Genomic DNA, 17,219 nt, shown 5'->3' with positions numbered 1-17,219 from the left:
GGACTTGAAGCAGGTTAGGTCTGGAACATTGAATTCATCCTTGTAAGATCATGGTTGCATCTTGACCGAAAGTAGTTTTTAAAAGTACTACTTTAGTTGAGCAGTGTATAGAGAGGGGTCCTGTCCCAAATGATAACTATATTATAGTGAATCATCTAAAGGGAAAATGACTACCATATGTTAGGAGCCTTTCTATTGCAAAGAATATCCTTTGGCTCATGTACCAAAAGGGCCTCAGAACAGGCTGATGATGTGTGATCTACAGAGCAGTGTGGACAAAAGGGAAGCTTTTCACTCTCTCTTCCTGGGATAGGAGAGCTCAGACCCTACATCCTTTTTGTGCTCCCTGAATAACTAAAGCATGGTCTCATAATCAAGTTCTATTGGACCCCATTGGTCTCAGATTTTGCACAGATCCTGATGCGATCCCTGTGGCCAGAGAAATACCGGGGGATGGTACGGGTGACTGCGTGACCAGGAGCTGAGGTCCTGGGGGTAGGAGTTAGCTTCACCTGCAGCACATGGGAGATAGGGTAGATTTCCAGATAAAATTAGAGCCCTTGTGAGTGAAAGGAGATAAAATACACATGAGGAATTGTATCTTTAAAAAACTCCCAACATTTTTTTTTGACAGGCAGAGTGGACAGTGAGAGAGAGAGACAGAGAGAAAGGTCTTCCATTTCCGTTGGTTCACCCACCCTCCAATGGCCGCCGCGGCTGGTGCGCTGCGGCTGGTGCATCGCGCTGACCCGAAGGCAGGAGCCAGGTGCTTCTCCTGGTCTCCCATGGGGTGCAGGGCCCAAGCACTTGGGCCATCCTCCACTGCACTCCCGGGCCATAGCAGAGAGCTGGACTGGAAGAGGGGCAACCGGGACAGAATCTGGCGCCCCGACCGGGACTAGAACCCGCTGTGCCGGCACTGCAAGGTGAAGGATTAGCCTATTGAGCCGAGGCGCCAGTCAACTCCCAACACTTTTTAAACAAGTTAGGGGATACAAGCACATACGGAAAAATGTCTTTTTGCATCTTCTATACCTAGGTTGAATCAATGAAAGCTTCCTTGAGAATAAAGTGATATAATCAGAACACATATTCAAAAACTACCACTCAATATTACAGGCACCATATGAGTAGATGAAAAGTTTTATAAGAGCCAAGGACATAATGAATTCCAATTTATAGGCTCTAGCCTATCTTCACAAGAGATATTTTTTGAGTGGGGCCTTGAAAAATGGAGATCCTCTGGCAGAACAAGTAAGCACCATGACTTGTTGGGGATTAGCATGTGATCTGGTGAGGCTGACACAGTAAGGGGCACAGGAACGCAAAGAACAAGCCGAGACCATTTTCCCCACTGTGTTACAGAGCGCGGACTTTAAGCAATGCACGGTTGTTGGATGTTTAAAGCCTAGAAGTGACACAGTCAAATCTGGAGAGAACTATAGGAACAGGTTAGATAGGCCTCGAGACAAGAATGAGGTATGTATCGGGGGAGATAGAGCTCAGTTTGGAAGTGGAGGGCTGAGGGTGATCAAGCCTGCAGAAAAGGAGAGTGCACACGCTGAGTGTGAGGGGAGCTATGCAGTTAGGACGAGCTGGGAATGTCAGTTAACCAGAACACTGCATTACTAAAACATCCTAATTAAAAAGATTATTCCAGAAACTGTTCTATAATACAGGGCATAACATATTACATTACTGGGCTGAAAATCAGAAAAGCCAAATACGATAGACATATGCTATTTGGCCAGCAGTGTGAACGGCTGTTGGGAGACTAATTAGGTGTGTATTACAGGTCACTCAGATTCTTGTGATCACTGGCAGAGCAGATGTGAATTCAGGGGTGTCAGTGGTTGGTAGAAAATGGTGCTGGAGGATGCAAGAGAAAGGAAGCCCAGAGAAGTAGTGTGAGGAGATGTGGTTAGAGACGGAGTGGGCAAGGCAGCCTGGCACCTGCCCTCCAGTACTTTAACAGGAAGCAAAGAGCAGCACATGACAAAGAGGGGTTTGTGGGAGCCACAAATGTGTGGGAGCCCACCTGATCTACTTTGGGATTCAGACTTAGAACTACTGCTTGGTGACACCTGTTGCAAATGACAGGCTGTGCTGCACCATGGTCCGTTCATTTGTAGACACAGTCTTGAGAGATTAAGTAAATGATATTAATGCAAATACTAATGCAAATGAGATTAATGCAAATGATAATGGAGCTGGGCATTTTTATCCATTATCTTCTACTCTTTGACTTTAAAATGTCGTATGTACCAAATGGTAGAGTTAAAAACATACCAGGGGATTCCAATTCAATCCCATCAAGGTGGCATGTACCAATGCCATTTCACTAGTCCAAGTGATCAATTTCAGTTCACAATTGATCATAATGAAAGGACTGAGTCAAAGGGAGCACATAAACAAGTCTAGTACCTGCTAACACTAACCGATAGAATAAATAAAGGGGAGAGTGATCCAACATGGGAAGTGAGATACTCAGCAGACTCATAGAATGGCAGATGTCCTAAATAGCACTCTGGCCTCAGAATCAGCCCTAAAGGCATTAGGATCTGGCTGAAAAGCCCATGAGAGTATTTCAGGCATGGAAAGCCAAGACACTCTGGCAAAAGATCTCTGCGAGTGAGATCCCAGTGGAAAGAACAGGTCTTCAAAGAAGGAGGTACCTTTCTCTGAAGGGAGGAGAGAACCTCCACTTTGACTATGACCTTGTCAAACAAGATAAGAGTCGGAGAACTCAGAGGGCTTCCATAGCCTTGGAAACTCATGACTGGAGCATAGGGAGATTACTGATGCCATAGACAGGAGTGTCAATTGGTAAAGTCAACAACAGGAGTCACTGTGCACTTACTCCTCATGTAGGATCTCTGTCCTTAATGTGCTGTGTATTGAGATTTAATGCTATAACGAGTACTCAAACAATATATTTCACTTTGTGTTTCTATGGGGGTGCAAACTGTTGAAATCTTTACTTAATGTATACTAAACTGATCCTCTGTAAAAAAAAAAAAAAGAAAGAAATTATCAACTCCCAACTTGACTCTCACTGGGATTAAACATGACAATAGGTCTGATCTGATTTCATCATCATTTAAAAAAAATCATCTATTATTTTTCACTTTATGTTTCTGTGTGAGAGCAAACTGTTGAAATCCTTACTTAATGTATACTAAGCTGATCTTCTGTATATTAAGATAATCGAAAATGAATCTTGATGTGAATGGAAGGGGAGAGGGAGTGGGAAAGGGGAGGGTAGTGGGTGGGAGGGACAGTATGTGGGGGAAGCCATTGTAATCCATAAATCGTACTTTGGAAATTTATATTCATTAAATAAAAGTTAAAAAAAATGTCGTATGTAAATATATATATATAAAACTATATATATACAAACACATATGTGTTTTATTTATATATATATAAACATGTGTGTATGTGTGTAATTACCAACAATATCTTACATTTGCTTTGTGCTTTGCAGCTGGAAAAATCACTTTAAATATATTTTCTCATTTGGTCTTACACACCCTGTTAAGTAAGCGCAGCAGATAGAATAATTTCCTACTGTATATTTCCCCTTCATCCCCAAGTTACAGATACAAGGTAGAAAATGATCCTGGGGCTTATCACCAGGGCTGAAATTCCCCAGTGTAAACTCCTAGACCACTACATTGCCTCTGTTGAAACAGCTCATGAATGTTCTAAAGGAAGAAACCGAAGCTGGGCGTATCTGTACACGCCTGACCTCATCACTGAGAACTCACTCCTTCTTCCATTTTTCCTGTTTTCTCAGAGAGGGGAAGGAGGGAGACAACAGTCAGAGGCATACTCCTGTCCTCTTGATGAATGCGCATCTGCACACACAGAATGGCAAAGCACATGGTTATAACCGCATCACCTTAAAAAGCAACCAAACGGGGCTTACTTAGAACCAATCACAGGATAAGTAATTATTTAGTTCTCAGGAAGTCCACAAGTGCTGATGAATGAAAGGATCCGTTAATAAAACAGGATGCCAAACTCCACCATGCAGTCTCATGATAAATCTCATACATTTTCTAATACATACTGTCAAAATAAGATGCACGAAATAAATTTGGGTAAGACTTAATAATATGTTAGGCAACCAAGCGGATCAATCTATTGATTTAGAGTTTTATTAAGGTGATCAACATTTTGAATTTAAATCTAAAATCAGAAGACAATGGTTTTTGGACCTTTTACCCTCCACATACTACTACTGCATATAGTAGAGACGGTAGGTCTTCAGGAAGTAATATAAAATAAAGACGCTTCATTTATAATAAAGACAAAATAAGATTGATGCCTTTCACCATGTTTTCAGTTCTAGAATAAACCCTACTACTTGCTTCAAGTCCCTCTCAGCTGCTGTGCCCTAGAAGCAAATCTAGTTAAACCAAGCTTCAGCACAGTGGGTGTGGTTTTGATTCTTCCTGCCCTTCCTTCCCTTGGGTGTTCTGTTGTAAACTTCCAACATGACCGAATCTGGCAACAGCCTCAGTGGTGTCGAATCTTCCAAGCAAGAGGAAGGTTGAGACGTGTGAAGCGATCGGCACATTAACTTCTGACTTTCAGAAGAGTGAAGATAAAATATTGTGAGGTGGAGGTGATTGTATTTGACCTTCCCAGTAGGGATGTTTAAGGGAAAAATAAAATGGAGAGGGACCTGAAAATCCCTGAGGAGTGAAGAGTTGCAGAAAACACCAAAAACTTGGTTTATTCCTACTTAGAAGTATGTTTCCCAAGTCTTCTCATACCCTTTCCCCACACCTCTGGTTCTGAGTGAAGAGTAATTTATAAGACAAAACATTACATTTCTAGAAATAAATTTATAAACTAACATGAAAGGATTGTCCAAGAAGCTCCATTACCTCTTGAAGTTTATTACAGTATCTCTCGTTCTTATTGCATATGCTGTTACATGCCTGTTACAAGTCAAGTCAGGATTATATATATATAGTATGCCCAATTTAGCAGGAGTCACATCTATTGCTTCTCTCTTGAAAATAAGTGCATGCAATGCAATATTTGGTGTGCAGAGTTATTGTTTCAAAAAAGTGAAAAACTACTTAGGTTTAAGTGAGGCGGGAACATGATCTTTATTGGCTTATATGCAAAATTTAATTTTGGTTTATGCAGAGTTTGCATAGTTCATGATTAGTTTCTAATGAAAAAATCAGAGATGTTGTCAGTGACCTTGATGAAGATCAGGTGACAGTAGCAAACAGAAAAATCTGAAGAAGAGGCATAACTTTTAAAGTAGAAATGTCAGCAAGAACTGCCTGAAACAAAAAAACAAAAGAAATTATCAATAGCAAAGTGGAATCTCAGAAACCCCACTAACATGCATGTTTGCAGGCAGCACACACTCTGAAGTCTTCAGATCTGTCTGAAGTCTCTGCACTCAAGCTACGGCTTCCCTGCTCTTTGCTGATATTTCAGTGGTAGTACATGTGCAACATGCTCAAAGGTGCAGTAGAAAATAACCTGGACTTCAGCCTTGAGCCTTCTTCAAATATACAAGGTAGCATGGGTTTATAAGAGGTCTAACATTTCAACTGCTTCTATAAATAAGCGTACATTATGAATCCTAGCCCTGCTATTCTAGTGTTATAAGTAACTGACTTCAGGAAATCATTTTGAGATGGAACTAATGTTTATTCAGTTGCAAGAGGCATAAACATCCTCTTCCCTTTAAACAAAGACTCTAGGCAGCTATTTTAAGAATAAAATTTACATTTCTATGACAGATAACAAAAGCAAGTAGAGTAATATGGTAAGCACTATGTAACTGAACCGTATTTCAGGTATATATTATATCACTGAAAAGAAATTAGCCCTAAATAATTAGCTTACAATTTAAGATAATCAAAGAAGCCTATGAGCCTCTTTAACTCTAAACTAGTCTTTCTTTGTTCTATGCATATAATACATGCATGTGGCCGATCAGAAAATGCACATAAGCCTCAGAAGTTTCTATTCAGACTATGAGGAGTATGGTTTCTTATAATTGTACATTGGATTCCTTAATCTTATTTATGACCTTTCATAAAAAGCTTGTGTTCAAGTGACTAGGGAATTGGAACACTAACCATTACTTAGCTGGAAACTTCCAGGGTCTACCCAAGCTAAGACACTCATCTGAGAGTAATGTGTGTCCTATGCATCCGACACTGAAATGACTGAGCCTGGCGGCCTCTCAGGAACTATTTCCATCCCATCTCAGGGAATCTTATCCTTACTTCAGCTGCAGCCAGTGATGTCACCTCCATCAGGTTCACTGCTCGGAAAGCAAACACAGCAGCTGCCAGCACTGGAAAAGAATGAACACCATTTCAACTGTGGCTGACTCGCCAGCCCGGCACAGCTGCTGCCGTGCCCGCAAGCCACTACGAGAGCTCAGAGCGAGTACTCCACACGCCTCCACCTCCCATGTTCTGAGTTACGGTCTTGGCATGAGTGGAAACTGCTACTCAAGAGAACTGTGCTTGATGGCTAGACAAACTGAATCTCAAGGTTTTGGAAAAAAGGGAAATACAGTAGCCTTATTAAAACCATTTTTAGAAATGGTTCTCTCATACCTACAATGAAAATTTTGACAGGTTTTCAGTGGCATGAAGATCTAATGACTGTCTTGTAAAAAAGGGTTGATTTTGATCCAAGTATTTCTCACTAAAGTAATGCAGAGGCTTCTGAAAGGTAGATGGGAGACTACACTTTGAAACAGAAGTGTTTCAAACATACCAAGAAGTCCTGCGAGAAACATGGCAATAAAGCTCTCTTTTTAAAATATATTTTTATGCTATTCTGTTCTATTTATATTGTTGTCCTTCACAGTCACTCTAAGACAGGGCGCCACAAATGGATATACCGGTGAGTGGGGCTGTTGAGGGAACAATCTCAATGGTTACATTGATGTTGGAAACAAGAAAAAGTTGAAACTTTGGAGAGGAAAAAGCCATTATAGGATATCTTGAAGGTCAATAACACACATTCAGCAGCAATAATACACATTCACATTTGGATTATGATTTCCATTAAATGTATTTGTATGAAAAAAGAATAAAGCTAATATGCAACACTTCCATAAATAGACTAGCATAAACACTTCCATGTGAGGGAATGAGTCAAACAGCAGCAGGATCTGGGCAAGACACCGGTGTTCTTGAGAAGGAGATGGCTCTGACTGGAGATAGCTCTTGACTTGCCATCATTCCCTTCTTCCCACCCCCACCACTGGTGGGGATGCATTCTCTACCCAACAAGTCACTGATGTCTAGGAAACTAATGCTTACAAATTATTTAAAATTACTTGGAAGAATGGTTCCCAGGTATATTGCATATATGCAAGTATTCACTTTTAAAAAATACATTGTCATTGTTAAGAAGAATGATACTACTAATGTTATTCTCAGAGCTAAGTACTATTATTAGCACAATCTTACTAAAGTAGAAACTGGCACAGTGAGTCAGGTGGCAGGATCAGAATCACGCAGGTAGCACAGAGGACCAAGCCTCAACCCTGGCTCTGGTGCCCAGGCATTTAACCACTATGTGATGACACCGTTAAGGGTGAAGTTAAGCATCAATGACTCATCCCTGACATAAACCTCTGTGTGCCTTCCTAAGAAACGTCAGCTGTGCTGTCCCTCAGAATGGTTTCCCAGAGATGAGCTGAAGAATGATGGGTAGGTGATGGTACCTAAAGAGTAGGAGTCAGGAGGTGAACCTCTTAATTTCTCTAGAAGGAGGGAGTATGCACTCAGCACCTGGGAAGCACAGGCATTTTTCTAGGGGACCAGAGAGTTTGGATGGCCTGGTAAAAAAGCACTAGTAGTAAAGAAGAAAATTCTAGAAGAAAAAAAAAGACAGTTGGTAGTAGTAAAACAATCTATAAAGTCAAGTAATCTGGAATCATGCAGTGTGTAACAAGGGACATAAGAAGTCTGGGGAAAAGAATTTAATCGACAAGAAGAAATTCAAATATTTTAAAGTCACTGCACTTCTTGATTAAAAGAATATCAAGGAAATGATTTCTGTGGACCAGCAATTCTTTATACCTTCCTGATATCTGGAATTATTGTGTCCAGTGGAGACATTTAGGACCTAAGGAACATGATCGCTATTTCCTTTTTTTGTGTATAATTGAAAGAGCTGCCAAAGCAGGATGGCCACCTTTCCATTGTAACAGGAAAGAGTTTTACAGAGCAGGAAGCTGTTTTCCCAAAGGCAGACACAGGGGGAAAGAGCAGTGCACTAACTGACCTCAGCTTCCAGAACACCCACAATGCCTGTGTGCTCACCACCTTTATTTATCTTGGTGTCACATCACAGCAGTTCCTTTCTGTCGGCTTCGTGTTTGGTTTGCCCAACCCTTCCACAGAATAGGTTTGTTTGCCAAGGAGAAAGCTCTATATTTTGGGATGTTTTCCACTGAAACATGCTTCAGATGAAATACAGAAACTCTGATACTTACTTTTGGTCTTCTAAACCATATTAATTATTTTAAATTGAAGCAGCTCTATCATGAACATTAAGACACCTTTTGCTTTAAACTATTCTTCAGAAGGCTCTAGTTAATTAATAATTAAAGCCAGTAATTTTTATTAAAATATTTTGACAATAATTCATTTGATAAAAAAAAAGTGGTGCCAAAATATTCATTACTGAAAACATATGAAATAATCAAAACTAATCTGTATACAGCTTCATGAAATTACCCTGCAGCTTTTATCTGAATTTCATGGTAGGGGAGCTCCCTTTAATTTAGCTCCATTTCTATGCTCTAGAATACCTCCCTGTCACCTTTTACAAAGCATTCATGGAGCAGTTAAGCACAGCAGCGTGTATTTCATTTCTACCCGTCTATCAGTAACTCTCTCATGAACATATTCACCACATAGCAGAGTTCTGTCCTTATAGCAAACACAGTCTTCAACATGCACTATTTCTCTTTTCCTTCAACTTGATTAGAGGTGATAAGGCACAGAATGAGAGAGGCCTTAAAGGTATTCTAATTCAACATTTCTTTCAAGGTATAAAACATCTTGACCTTTCAGTTGACATTGAAAGAGCCATTTTTTTATTGAACCCAGTTCTTTGATATGCTCTAATGTCCTCTTAAAATGCTATCCAAAGCTACATACACTAGTCTTTAAAATTTCTGGATTACCCAGAGGAGAGTTATTTGGTAGATGGTCTAAACTCCTGTCACTTGAGAAATAGTAGCAGAAAACACAGCTACTTAACCTGAAATAGAAGATCTGGGGAGAGGCAAGTTGTGGGAGCAGAAAAAGCTCGATACATTTAAACTGTATTAACAAGAAATGGCACTGGCTTCATGGGAAATCAGGGATTACCCAACACTGAAGCACTGAGACAGACTCTTGTCAGAAATGTTTAAAAGAATCTGCTGGTTCATTCCACAAATGTCTACAAAAACCAGGGCTGGGCCAGGCTGAAGCCAGGAGCTGGAAACTCATTCCAGGTCTCCCACACAGGGGTGGCCGGGACCCAAGTACAAGAGCCCTCACCTGCTGCCTCCCAGGGTGCACACTGGCAGTATAGGCTGGAACAAGCAGTAGGGCCATGACTTGAATACACTCACTCCAGTTGCATCAACTACAGCAGCTGCAGAAGTGCAGTAGTTGAGAAAGGCCAAGAACAGAGCGTTAACACAGCCAGGAGGGTCTGCAGCAGAATGGAAATAGAGCTCTACTCTGCTGCACAGGCCTCGCACTGCGCTGGGAGACAGCAAGCCCTGGCTGGACTAGAGGAGGGGACAGGAGAAGGAAGACAAGGGAAGGGGAAGTGAGGGGAAGGGGAAAATGGGCTTTCCAGGGAGCCAAGAAGGAGTCAGGAGAGGCTGGTTTGGGGCCTAGGCAAAAATATCAACATGGTAGAACCTTAGTACTTGTCCTTTAAGTCAGATATGTCTATTATGTAATGAATTAGAACAACCGGTTTCTTTTAACAATGAAAAAATATGACAAGTGTCGACTCAAACTAACTACATGAGGTCACTTTTAGAAAAGAAAAGGTCCTTACTACAGAAATGGCATGTGTTTTACAGAGAAGTAATTAAGCCTTACCAGCAAGAATTTCCAGAGAGTTGTATCCCAGGATTCTATCCCACAAAAGCAGGAGCTGATCTGTAGCTAAGTATCCAGAGAAAGCGCGAGCCATCCACTTAAATGATATGCGGAGTCTGTAAGCAAAGAAAAATGAAGATTAATTTTATCAACTAGGATTTTTCACCAAAAAGGCAGTATCAGAAGGGCCCAACTATTCCTGTTGTTAAGGTAACTCCTTTGAGAATCTCAGAGGTCACTTGGGCATTTGAAACTCAAGTCCTTTCCCCGAAGCTACAAAAGCGCACGGTGAGAAACCATGACTTCTTCAGTTGGTCTATAAGTACGAAGAAAAAGAATTATAGATGCTTGCTCCTGAGTTCAGCCCTTTACAAAACCCACTCTTACAGAGATAGAGAGATAGAGAGAGACACACACACACAGAGAATTTCCCATCTGCTGTCTCATTCCCTAAATGGCTGGAAAGGCCAGGACTGGGTCAGGCTAAAGCTAAGAGTTTGCAACTCTGTCCAGGTCTCCCACGTGTGTGGCAAGGGCCTGAGTACTTAGTACCTGTGCCATATTTAACTGCTTTCCCAGGCACATTAGCAGGGAGCTGGGTCAGAACCGGAGCACCCTGGACTCGATCCAGCACTCTGATATGAGGCACCAACATCACAAGCAGTGTCTCAACCTGCTGCACCACAGCCTGGCCCCTATATTTGGGATTTTTTCTTTCTTTCTTTTTTTTTTTTTTTAAGATTTATTTCCTTGAGAGGTAGAGTTATAGACAGGAAGAGGGAAAGGCAGAGAAAAGTCTTCTATCCACTGATTTACTCCCCAAATGGCTGCAATGGCCTGAACTGGGCCGATCTGAAGCCAGGAGCCAGAGCTTCTTATGGGTCTTCCATGTGGGTTCAGAGGCCCAAGTACTTGGGCCATCTTCTAGTGCTTTTGCAGGCCATAGCAGAGAGCTGGATCGGAAGAGGAGCAGTGTAGACACGAACCGGTGTCCATATGGGATGCTGGTGCCGCAGGTGGAGGCTTAGCCTACTACACCACAGCATCAGGCCCTACATTTGGCTTTTCAGAACATGCATTAATTAACTATCAATGAGCTCATCTTCTAACACTTCTTAACAATTCCAGGTAAGCACGATAACTTATAATTTGAATTTTTTTTATCACTTGAAAGAATGGTTTGATAATTTCGTATTTTTCAATTCATAAATTATATTCCTATATTTCAGTCAAATTGGATGAATAAAATAAAATAACAGGAGTTCTGAAAGACAAAGGCAAACAGTTTTAAAGCTGTAAAAGACATTAGAAATAGATTTCTGATTTAAAAATGATTTCCTTGTTTTAGTAAGGAAGATATCAAAATTCCGAAAGATCAATGAGAAAATTCAATTTAATTCCATTTTGCTAAAAACAAAAAAATTCTATAATATATGAGATCCTACTATTCTTAAGTATGTTATATAACAACAGCTTATTTCTAAAATCAGGAAATGAGATTTTGGGCTCTGGTATCTTGACAACTAGTCCCTCACATTTCTGTATTTTCTATTAGAATCTACATATGATATGACTGACTCTGTGCTGGAAGTATTAGAATTTATGTCAGTAGATACCACCGATACTCTCTTAAAAGAGAAAAAGGGACCCAGAGATAGTCCCTGAGTGTGATTGTGTCAATTCTCTTAAGACTGGAAAAGATCCCCAAGTTTTAGAAATTCTTCAATACTTGGTAATTATTGCTCAAATATAAAAATGTACATTTATTCCACAGTACTAATGAATTAAGTTTTTTGCTGGTTTAAGAATATCCCTTTACAGATGTACAAGACATATTTTAATGCTTAAAAATGCACTTGATTTTAAGTCTAAATCATTAACTTCAACTAGTTTCATTTTATTTGAATCTTCAAAGTGTCTTATTAGAATAGTGCCATAATTCCTCTCTTCATATACAGATAACATAGCCTCATCTTTTTTTTTTTCTTTTGATAGGCAGAGTGGACAGTGAGAGAGAGAGACAGAGAGAAAGGTCTTCCTTTGCCATTGGTTCACCCCACAGTGGCCACCGCGGCCAGCGTGCTGCGGCCAGCGCACCGCGCTGATCCGATGGCAGAAGCCAGGTGCTTCTCCTGGTCTCCCATGGGGTACAGGGCCCAAGTTCTTGGGCCATCCTCCACTGCACTCCCGGGCCACAGCAGAGAGCTGGCCTGGAAGAGGGGCAACCGGGACAGAATCCGGCACCCCGACTGGGACTAGAACCCGGTGTGCCGGCACCACAAGGCGGAGGAATAGCCTAGTGAGCTGCGGCACCGGCCCTCATCTTTTAAAAATAAAATCTGTTGACTTTTATAATTTATGTGCACCCTTATTAGTGTATAGTTCTCTAAGTTTTATATAAAGAAAAACCAAATTGTAGTGTTAAAAAAATACAATACCAGCCGGCGCTGCGGCTCACTAGGCTAATCCTCTGCCTTGTGGCAAAGGCACACCAGGTTCTAGTCCCAGTCGGGTGCCGGATTCTGTCCCGGTTGCCCCTCTTCCAGGCCAGCTCTCTGCTGTGGTCCGGGAGTGCAGTGGAGGATGGCCCAAGTGCTTGGACACTGCACCCCATGGGAGACCAAAAGAAGCACCTGGCTCCTGCGATCGGATCAGCGCAGTGCGCCGGCCGCAGCGTGCCGGCCGCGGCGGCCACTGGAGGGTGAACCAACGGCAAAGGAAGACCTTTCTCTCTGTCTCTCTCTCTCTCTCACTCTCTCACTGTCCACTCTGCCTGTCAAAAAAAAAAAAAAAAAAAAAACAATACCAAAAAACCCCCTGAATGTAAGAAGAAAATAAAAAAACCTCACTAGAAGGGTCCAACAGCAAAATGGAAATGACTAAGTAAAGAGCCACAGAATCTGAGTGTAGATCAACAGAAACTGTCCAGTCTGAATCATAGAAAAACAGATTGAAAAAGAAGTGAGTAAAGCTTCAGTGGCCTGTAGGACGATACCAAAGTTTTAACATATGTGCCACTGGAACCCAAGAAGGAGAAAACATCTCCATTTGTTAAAAGACACAAACAGCAAACCCTAACCAGGATAATCCAAGGAAATGCATCTCTACTCACACCATAAACTGGTCAGAACTAAAGGCAAAGACCCTGACAGTACTCACATCAAAACAAGGATGGATACTACTTCCTCCTGAGATATCTGGTAGGGCCTGCCAGTGAAGCCATCCATTCCTGGAGTTCATTTGAAAGTAGAATGGGAATACTTAAAGATACATATTGTAAAACCCATTGTGTTGGCCAGCGCCGCAGCTCAATAGGCTGATCCTCCGCCTGCGGCACCGGCACATCAGGTTCTAGTCCCAGTCGGGGTGCCAGATTCTGTCCCGGTTGCTCCTCTTCCAGTCCAGCTCTCTGCTGTGGCCCAGGAGGGCAGTGGAGGATGGCCCAAGTGCTTGGGCCCTGCACCCGCATGGGAGACCAGAAGAACCTGGCTCCTGGCTTCGGATCAGTGCGGTGCGCCGGCCGCAGCAGCCATTGGGGGGTGAACTAACGGAAAAGGAAGACCTTTCTCTCTCTCTCTCTCTCACTGTCCACTCTGCCTGTCAAAAATTAAAAAAAAAAAAAAACCCTATTGTGTCTCTCAAAAACACAGTTAAAAAGTTAAAAATAGTACCAGTGAAAATGAAACAGAAAAACAATAGAGAAAAAGCAACAGAACTCAAAGCGTTTCTTTCCAAAAATGAATGAAACTGATAAATCTCAAGGCAGAATAATCAAGAGAGAGAGAGTGACAGTACAAATACCAATCTCAGGAGTAAAAGAAGAGGTAATGTCACTGCTGATCCTATGGCTACTAAGTGATTAACTTTACGTTCCTAAATACAGTAACCTAGATAAAATGCACAAACTACGGACACATACTCAAGAAGTAGATAAGCTAATTGTCTATCTTTTTTTAAAGTTTAGTATTCCTACCTTTTTTTCTTAAGATTTATTTATTTATCTGAAGGGCAGAGATGCAGAGAGAGAAGGAGAGGGAGTGATCTTCCATCTGCTGGTTCACTCCCCAATTGGCCGCAATGGCCAAAGCTGGGCCAATCCAAAGCCAGGAGCCAGGAGCTTCCTCCGGGTCCCCTACGTGGGTGCAGGGGCCCACACCCTTAGGCTATCTTCTAATGCTTTCCCAGGCTATCAGCAGGGAGCTGGGTTGAAATTGGAGCAGCTGGGATTTGAACCAGTGCCCATTTGGGATGCTGGCACTGCACGTGGTAGCTTTACCCACTACGCCACAGCACAGGCCCCTAATCTTAGATCTTAAAAAAAATTAAAAATTAAAAACCTTCCACAGCAGGCATTGTGGTACAGTGGGTCAAGCCACTACTTGCAATGCGTGTATCCCACATCAGAGCGCTGGTTTGAGTACTGGGTACTCTGCCTTCAGACGACTCCCTGCTAATGTGAATGGAAAGGGAGCATTGAGTTTTTGCCATCCATGCAGGAGAACAGGATGGAGTTCCTGGCTCCTGGCTTGGGCCTGGCCCAGCCCTGACTGTTGCAGTCATTTGGGGAGCGAATCAGCAGGTGGAAGATGTAGCTCTCTCTCAGACTCTCTCTCTCTCTTGTTGTTCTTCCTTTCAAATCTTCTAACAGTATCAGTTTTCATTTATAAAAGCCTTTTAAAGACTGCTTTTTACCTCAAAAATTGAAACTTCTATACTTCCTCCTGCATAAGAATTTGAATGTTTATTACGTCATTGAAATACACATTTCTTGAAATGATTAAAATGTATAAATAGGATAGAAAAAATTAAGAATTTTAGTTTCTAGCAGAGAACTGAATTTCTTCATCCTTTAAAGAAAAGCCTAGTTATACTCCAATATTCTTTTCACAACAAGAGAAGTCAATTTACAAGTTTATTAAAAAAATCTTGCTTAATATAAACTATTTCTGCCACATTCTTATTTTATAATCTTAATCATGAATAGAATCCTGTTTGTTAATGGCCTCAAAGGAAAAATCTTATTAATAGATGAAATGAGGGATTTATTTTTTTTGACAGGCAGAGTTAGACAGTGAGAGAGAGAGAGAGAACAGAGAGAAAGGTCTTCCTTTTCCATTGGTTCACCTCAAAATGGCCGCTATGGCCGGCACACTGTGCCGATCTAAAGCCAGGAGCCAGGTACCTCCTGGTTTCCCATGCGGGTGCAGGGTGTAAGTACTTGGGCCATCTCCACTGCACTCCCAGGCCACAGCAGAGAGCTGGACTGGGAGAGGAGCAACCTGGACAGAACCAGCGCCCCAACCGGGACTAGAACCTGGGGTGCAGGCGCCGCAGGGGGAAGATTAGCATAGTGAGCCGCGGCGTCGGCCAATTAGGGATTATTTTGAAGTGGCATTTCAGAGATGTCTGAAATTCAGTGGTACCTCATAGAAAGGAGGTACCTCTCTTTCCATTTGTCTCTATCTCTATAATCATTTCATGTTGAGATAACTCATTGAGGCTATGAATCCTCTTCATTTTTAAGATGAAGACATTGAATTACCTTAATTTAAGGATAAAGAAATTGAGACTTAGATGAATTACATAACTTCACCAAGATTACACAGCCAAACTGAAATGGAATTTGAATCTGGGTTAGATTTCCACCCACTCCACCATCCATCTGCTGCAGATGCAATTGTGGTAAGACAGATACTACAGAATTCTATTTCCTTTAATAGCTTCAAAGAGTTAATGCTCTTTTCAAAAAGGCCCTCCTTAATAGAGGAAAATGGTTGCTCATAAAGACAGGAACAAAACATTGATAAATCATTTGGAAATTTCTGTTGTTTCAGACATTTTTCTTTAAAGAGAGACTGAACCAGCAATATTGAAGTCCAGAATTGCTCTACATATTGACCTATACCTCATACTGAGATCCAGTAACAAAACTCAAACTTTTAGAAGGAGAAATCACAGTCATTGGTGGATAACTGATTTGGTTTCCTTTGACAAGAGACAGGAAACTTTAACTTATATAGCTTTCATAGCTTGTTCTCTGATTGATTTAGCCTACACACTATTATCACATTTCTCTGGAAATATTTGTTTCCAAAAACATTTGCCTCAGTTTTCAACAACACTTTCTATTATGAATAGGAATTAGAGCATTTTGGTGATTCCTGTACCAGTCACAAAAATGTTAGTAAATAAGACTTTATTAGGATCTTGGTAATTCTTCCAAGAATTTTTGATAGGATGCCCTTATAATTTATTACTTGATAATTATCATTTTATTGGTGAAACAGCTTAATTTCTCTGAAGCAATAATGAATGTTTGTAAGTGCTTTACAAAGATGAAAAAAAGAGCTTTCTGATGTGAAACTTTATCCTTCAACAATGAGAGAAAAATACTCACGGTTGAGCCCCAATTTCTCGTAGATGATAAAAGAGTTGAGGGAGGTAAGTTTGAAGAAGACTTTCAAACAGCAAACAGAGTGACACAATACCCTGGATATAATAGTAAATTAGAAGAGAAATGGATATTTTAGTATTTAAAGATTAATTATGCCAACAAATTAATCAAAAGAAAAAGAAAAAGACTATCATCAACATAAAGATTCTTCATATAGGTAAGAACCAAAAATAAGGAATGCACTAGTGGAATTCTAATGTGTATTTAGACGTAAACTCTCTCCTTCTTTATGTATACTCACACTCACGGACACACTAAGGCTCCCCACGTAGCCCAATATGTGATTTTTTACAGAGAATCTTCTACTTTGCAAGCCATGAGTTATCACTTAGGCCCAGCAAAATTAGTTAATTTTTTTTTCCCTGGATGCATTCCAGTTTCCAGGTATTTCCCAGTGCTGTGGCCACACCCCTTACTCTTCACCTCCATTTGGCCGCTCCCCTTCAGTGCCATCCACTGGGGAAAATATTTCTTGCTTTTCTCTCTCTCTTTGAAATCCACCCCCAGGAAAAGACTACTGCCTGCTTGACATGTGCATCAGGAGGTAGTATCAAGACTTTTTTTTTTTTAATCAAAATCTACTTCTTTAAAAGGGCATTGTTTGTAAAGTACAAGAAGCAACCAACTTAAGCAGATGGTTTTTCAAG

General features: G+C 41.1%; 1 protein-coding gene across 8 annotated transcripts in view; it reads right to left on the bottom strand.

Annotated features, from left to right (window-relative positions):
* Window positions 1-4,890: 4,890 nt before the first annotated feature.
* The window catches only part of TBC1D19 (TBC1 domain family member 19), a 177,439-nt gene continuing 165,110 nt past the window's right edge, over window positions 4,891-17,219 (bottom strand). For all 8 annotated transcript variants that reach the window (XR_016229836.1, XR_016229834.1, XR_016229835.1 and 5 more), the window contains 4 exons: window positions 16,516-16,607; window positions 10,119-10,234; window positions 6,270-6,340; window positions 4,891-5,309 (listed from right to left, as the gene is read on the bottom strand). Coding sequence is in view for 5 of the 8 variants with exons in the window: in XM_051842268.3 (XP_051698228.1) it covers window positions 5,235-5,309; window positions 6,270-6,340; window positions 10,119-10,234; window positions 16,516-16,607 (354 nt within the window). In the remaining 3 variants the exon portion in view is untranslated. The remainder of the gene's footprint in view (window positions 5,310-6,269; window positions 6,341-10,118; window positions 10,235-16,515; window positions 16,608-17,219) is intronic.

Source organism: Oryctolagus cuniculus, chromosome 2, assembly GCF_051225735.1.
Source record: "Oryctolagus cuniculus isolate XC-2025 breed Fujian yellow rabbit chromosome 2, ASM5122573v1, whole genome shotgun sequence".
In the NCBI taxonomy this organism is placed as follows: Eukaryota; Metazoa; Chordata; class Mammalia; order Lagomorpha; family Leporidae; genus Oryctolagus; species Oryctolagus cuniculus.
This window is presented reverse-complemented; position numbering and strand designations above follow the sequence as displayed.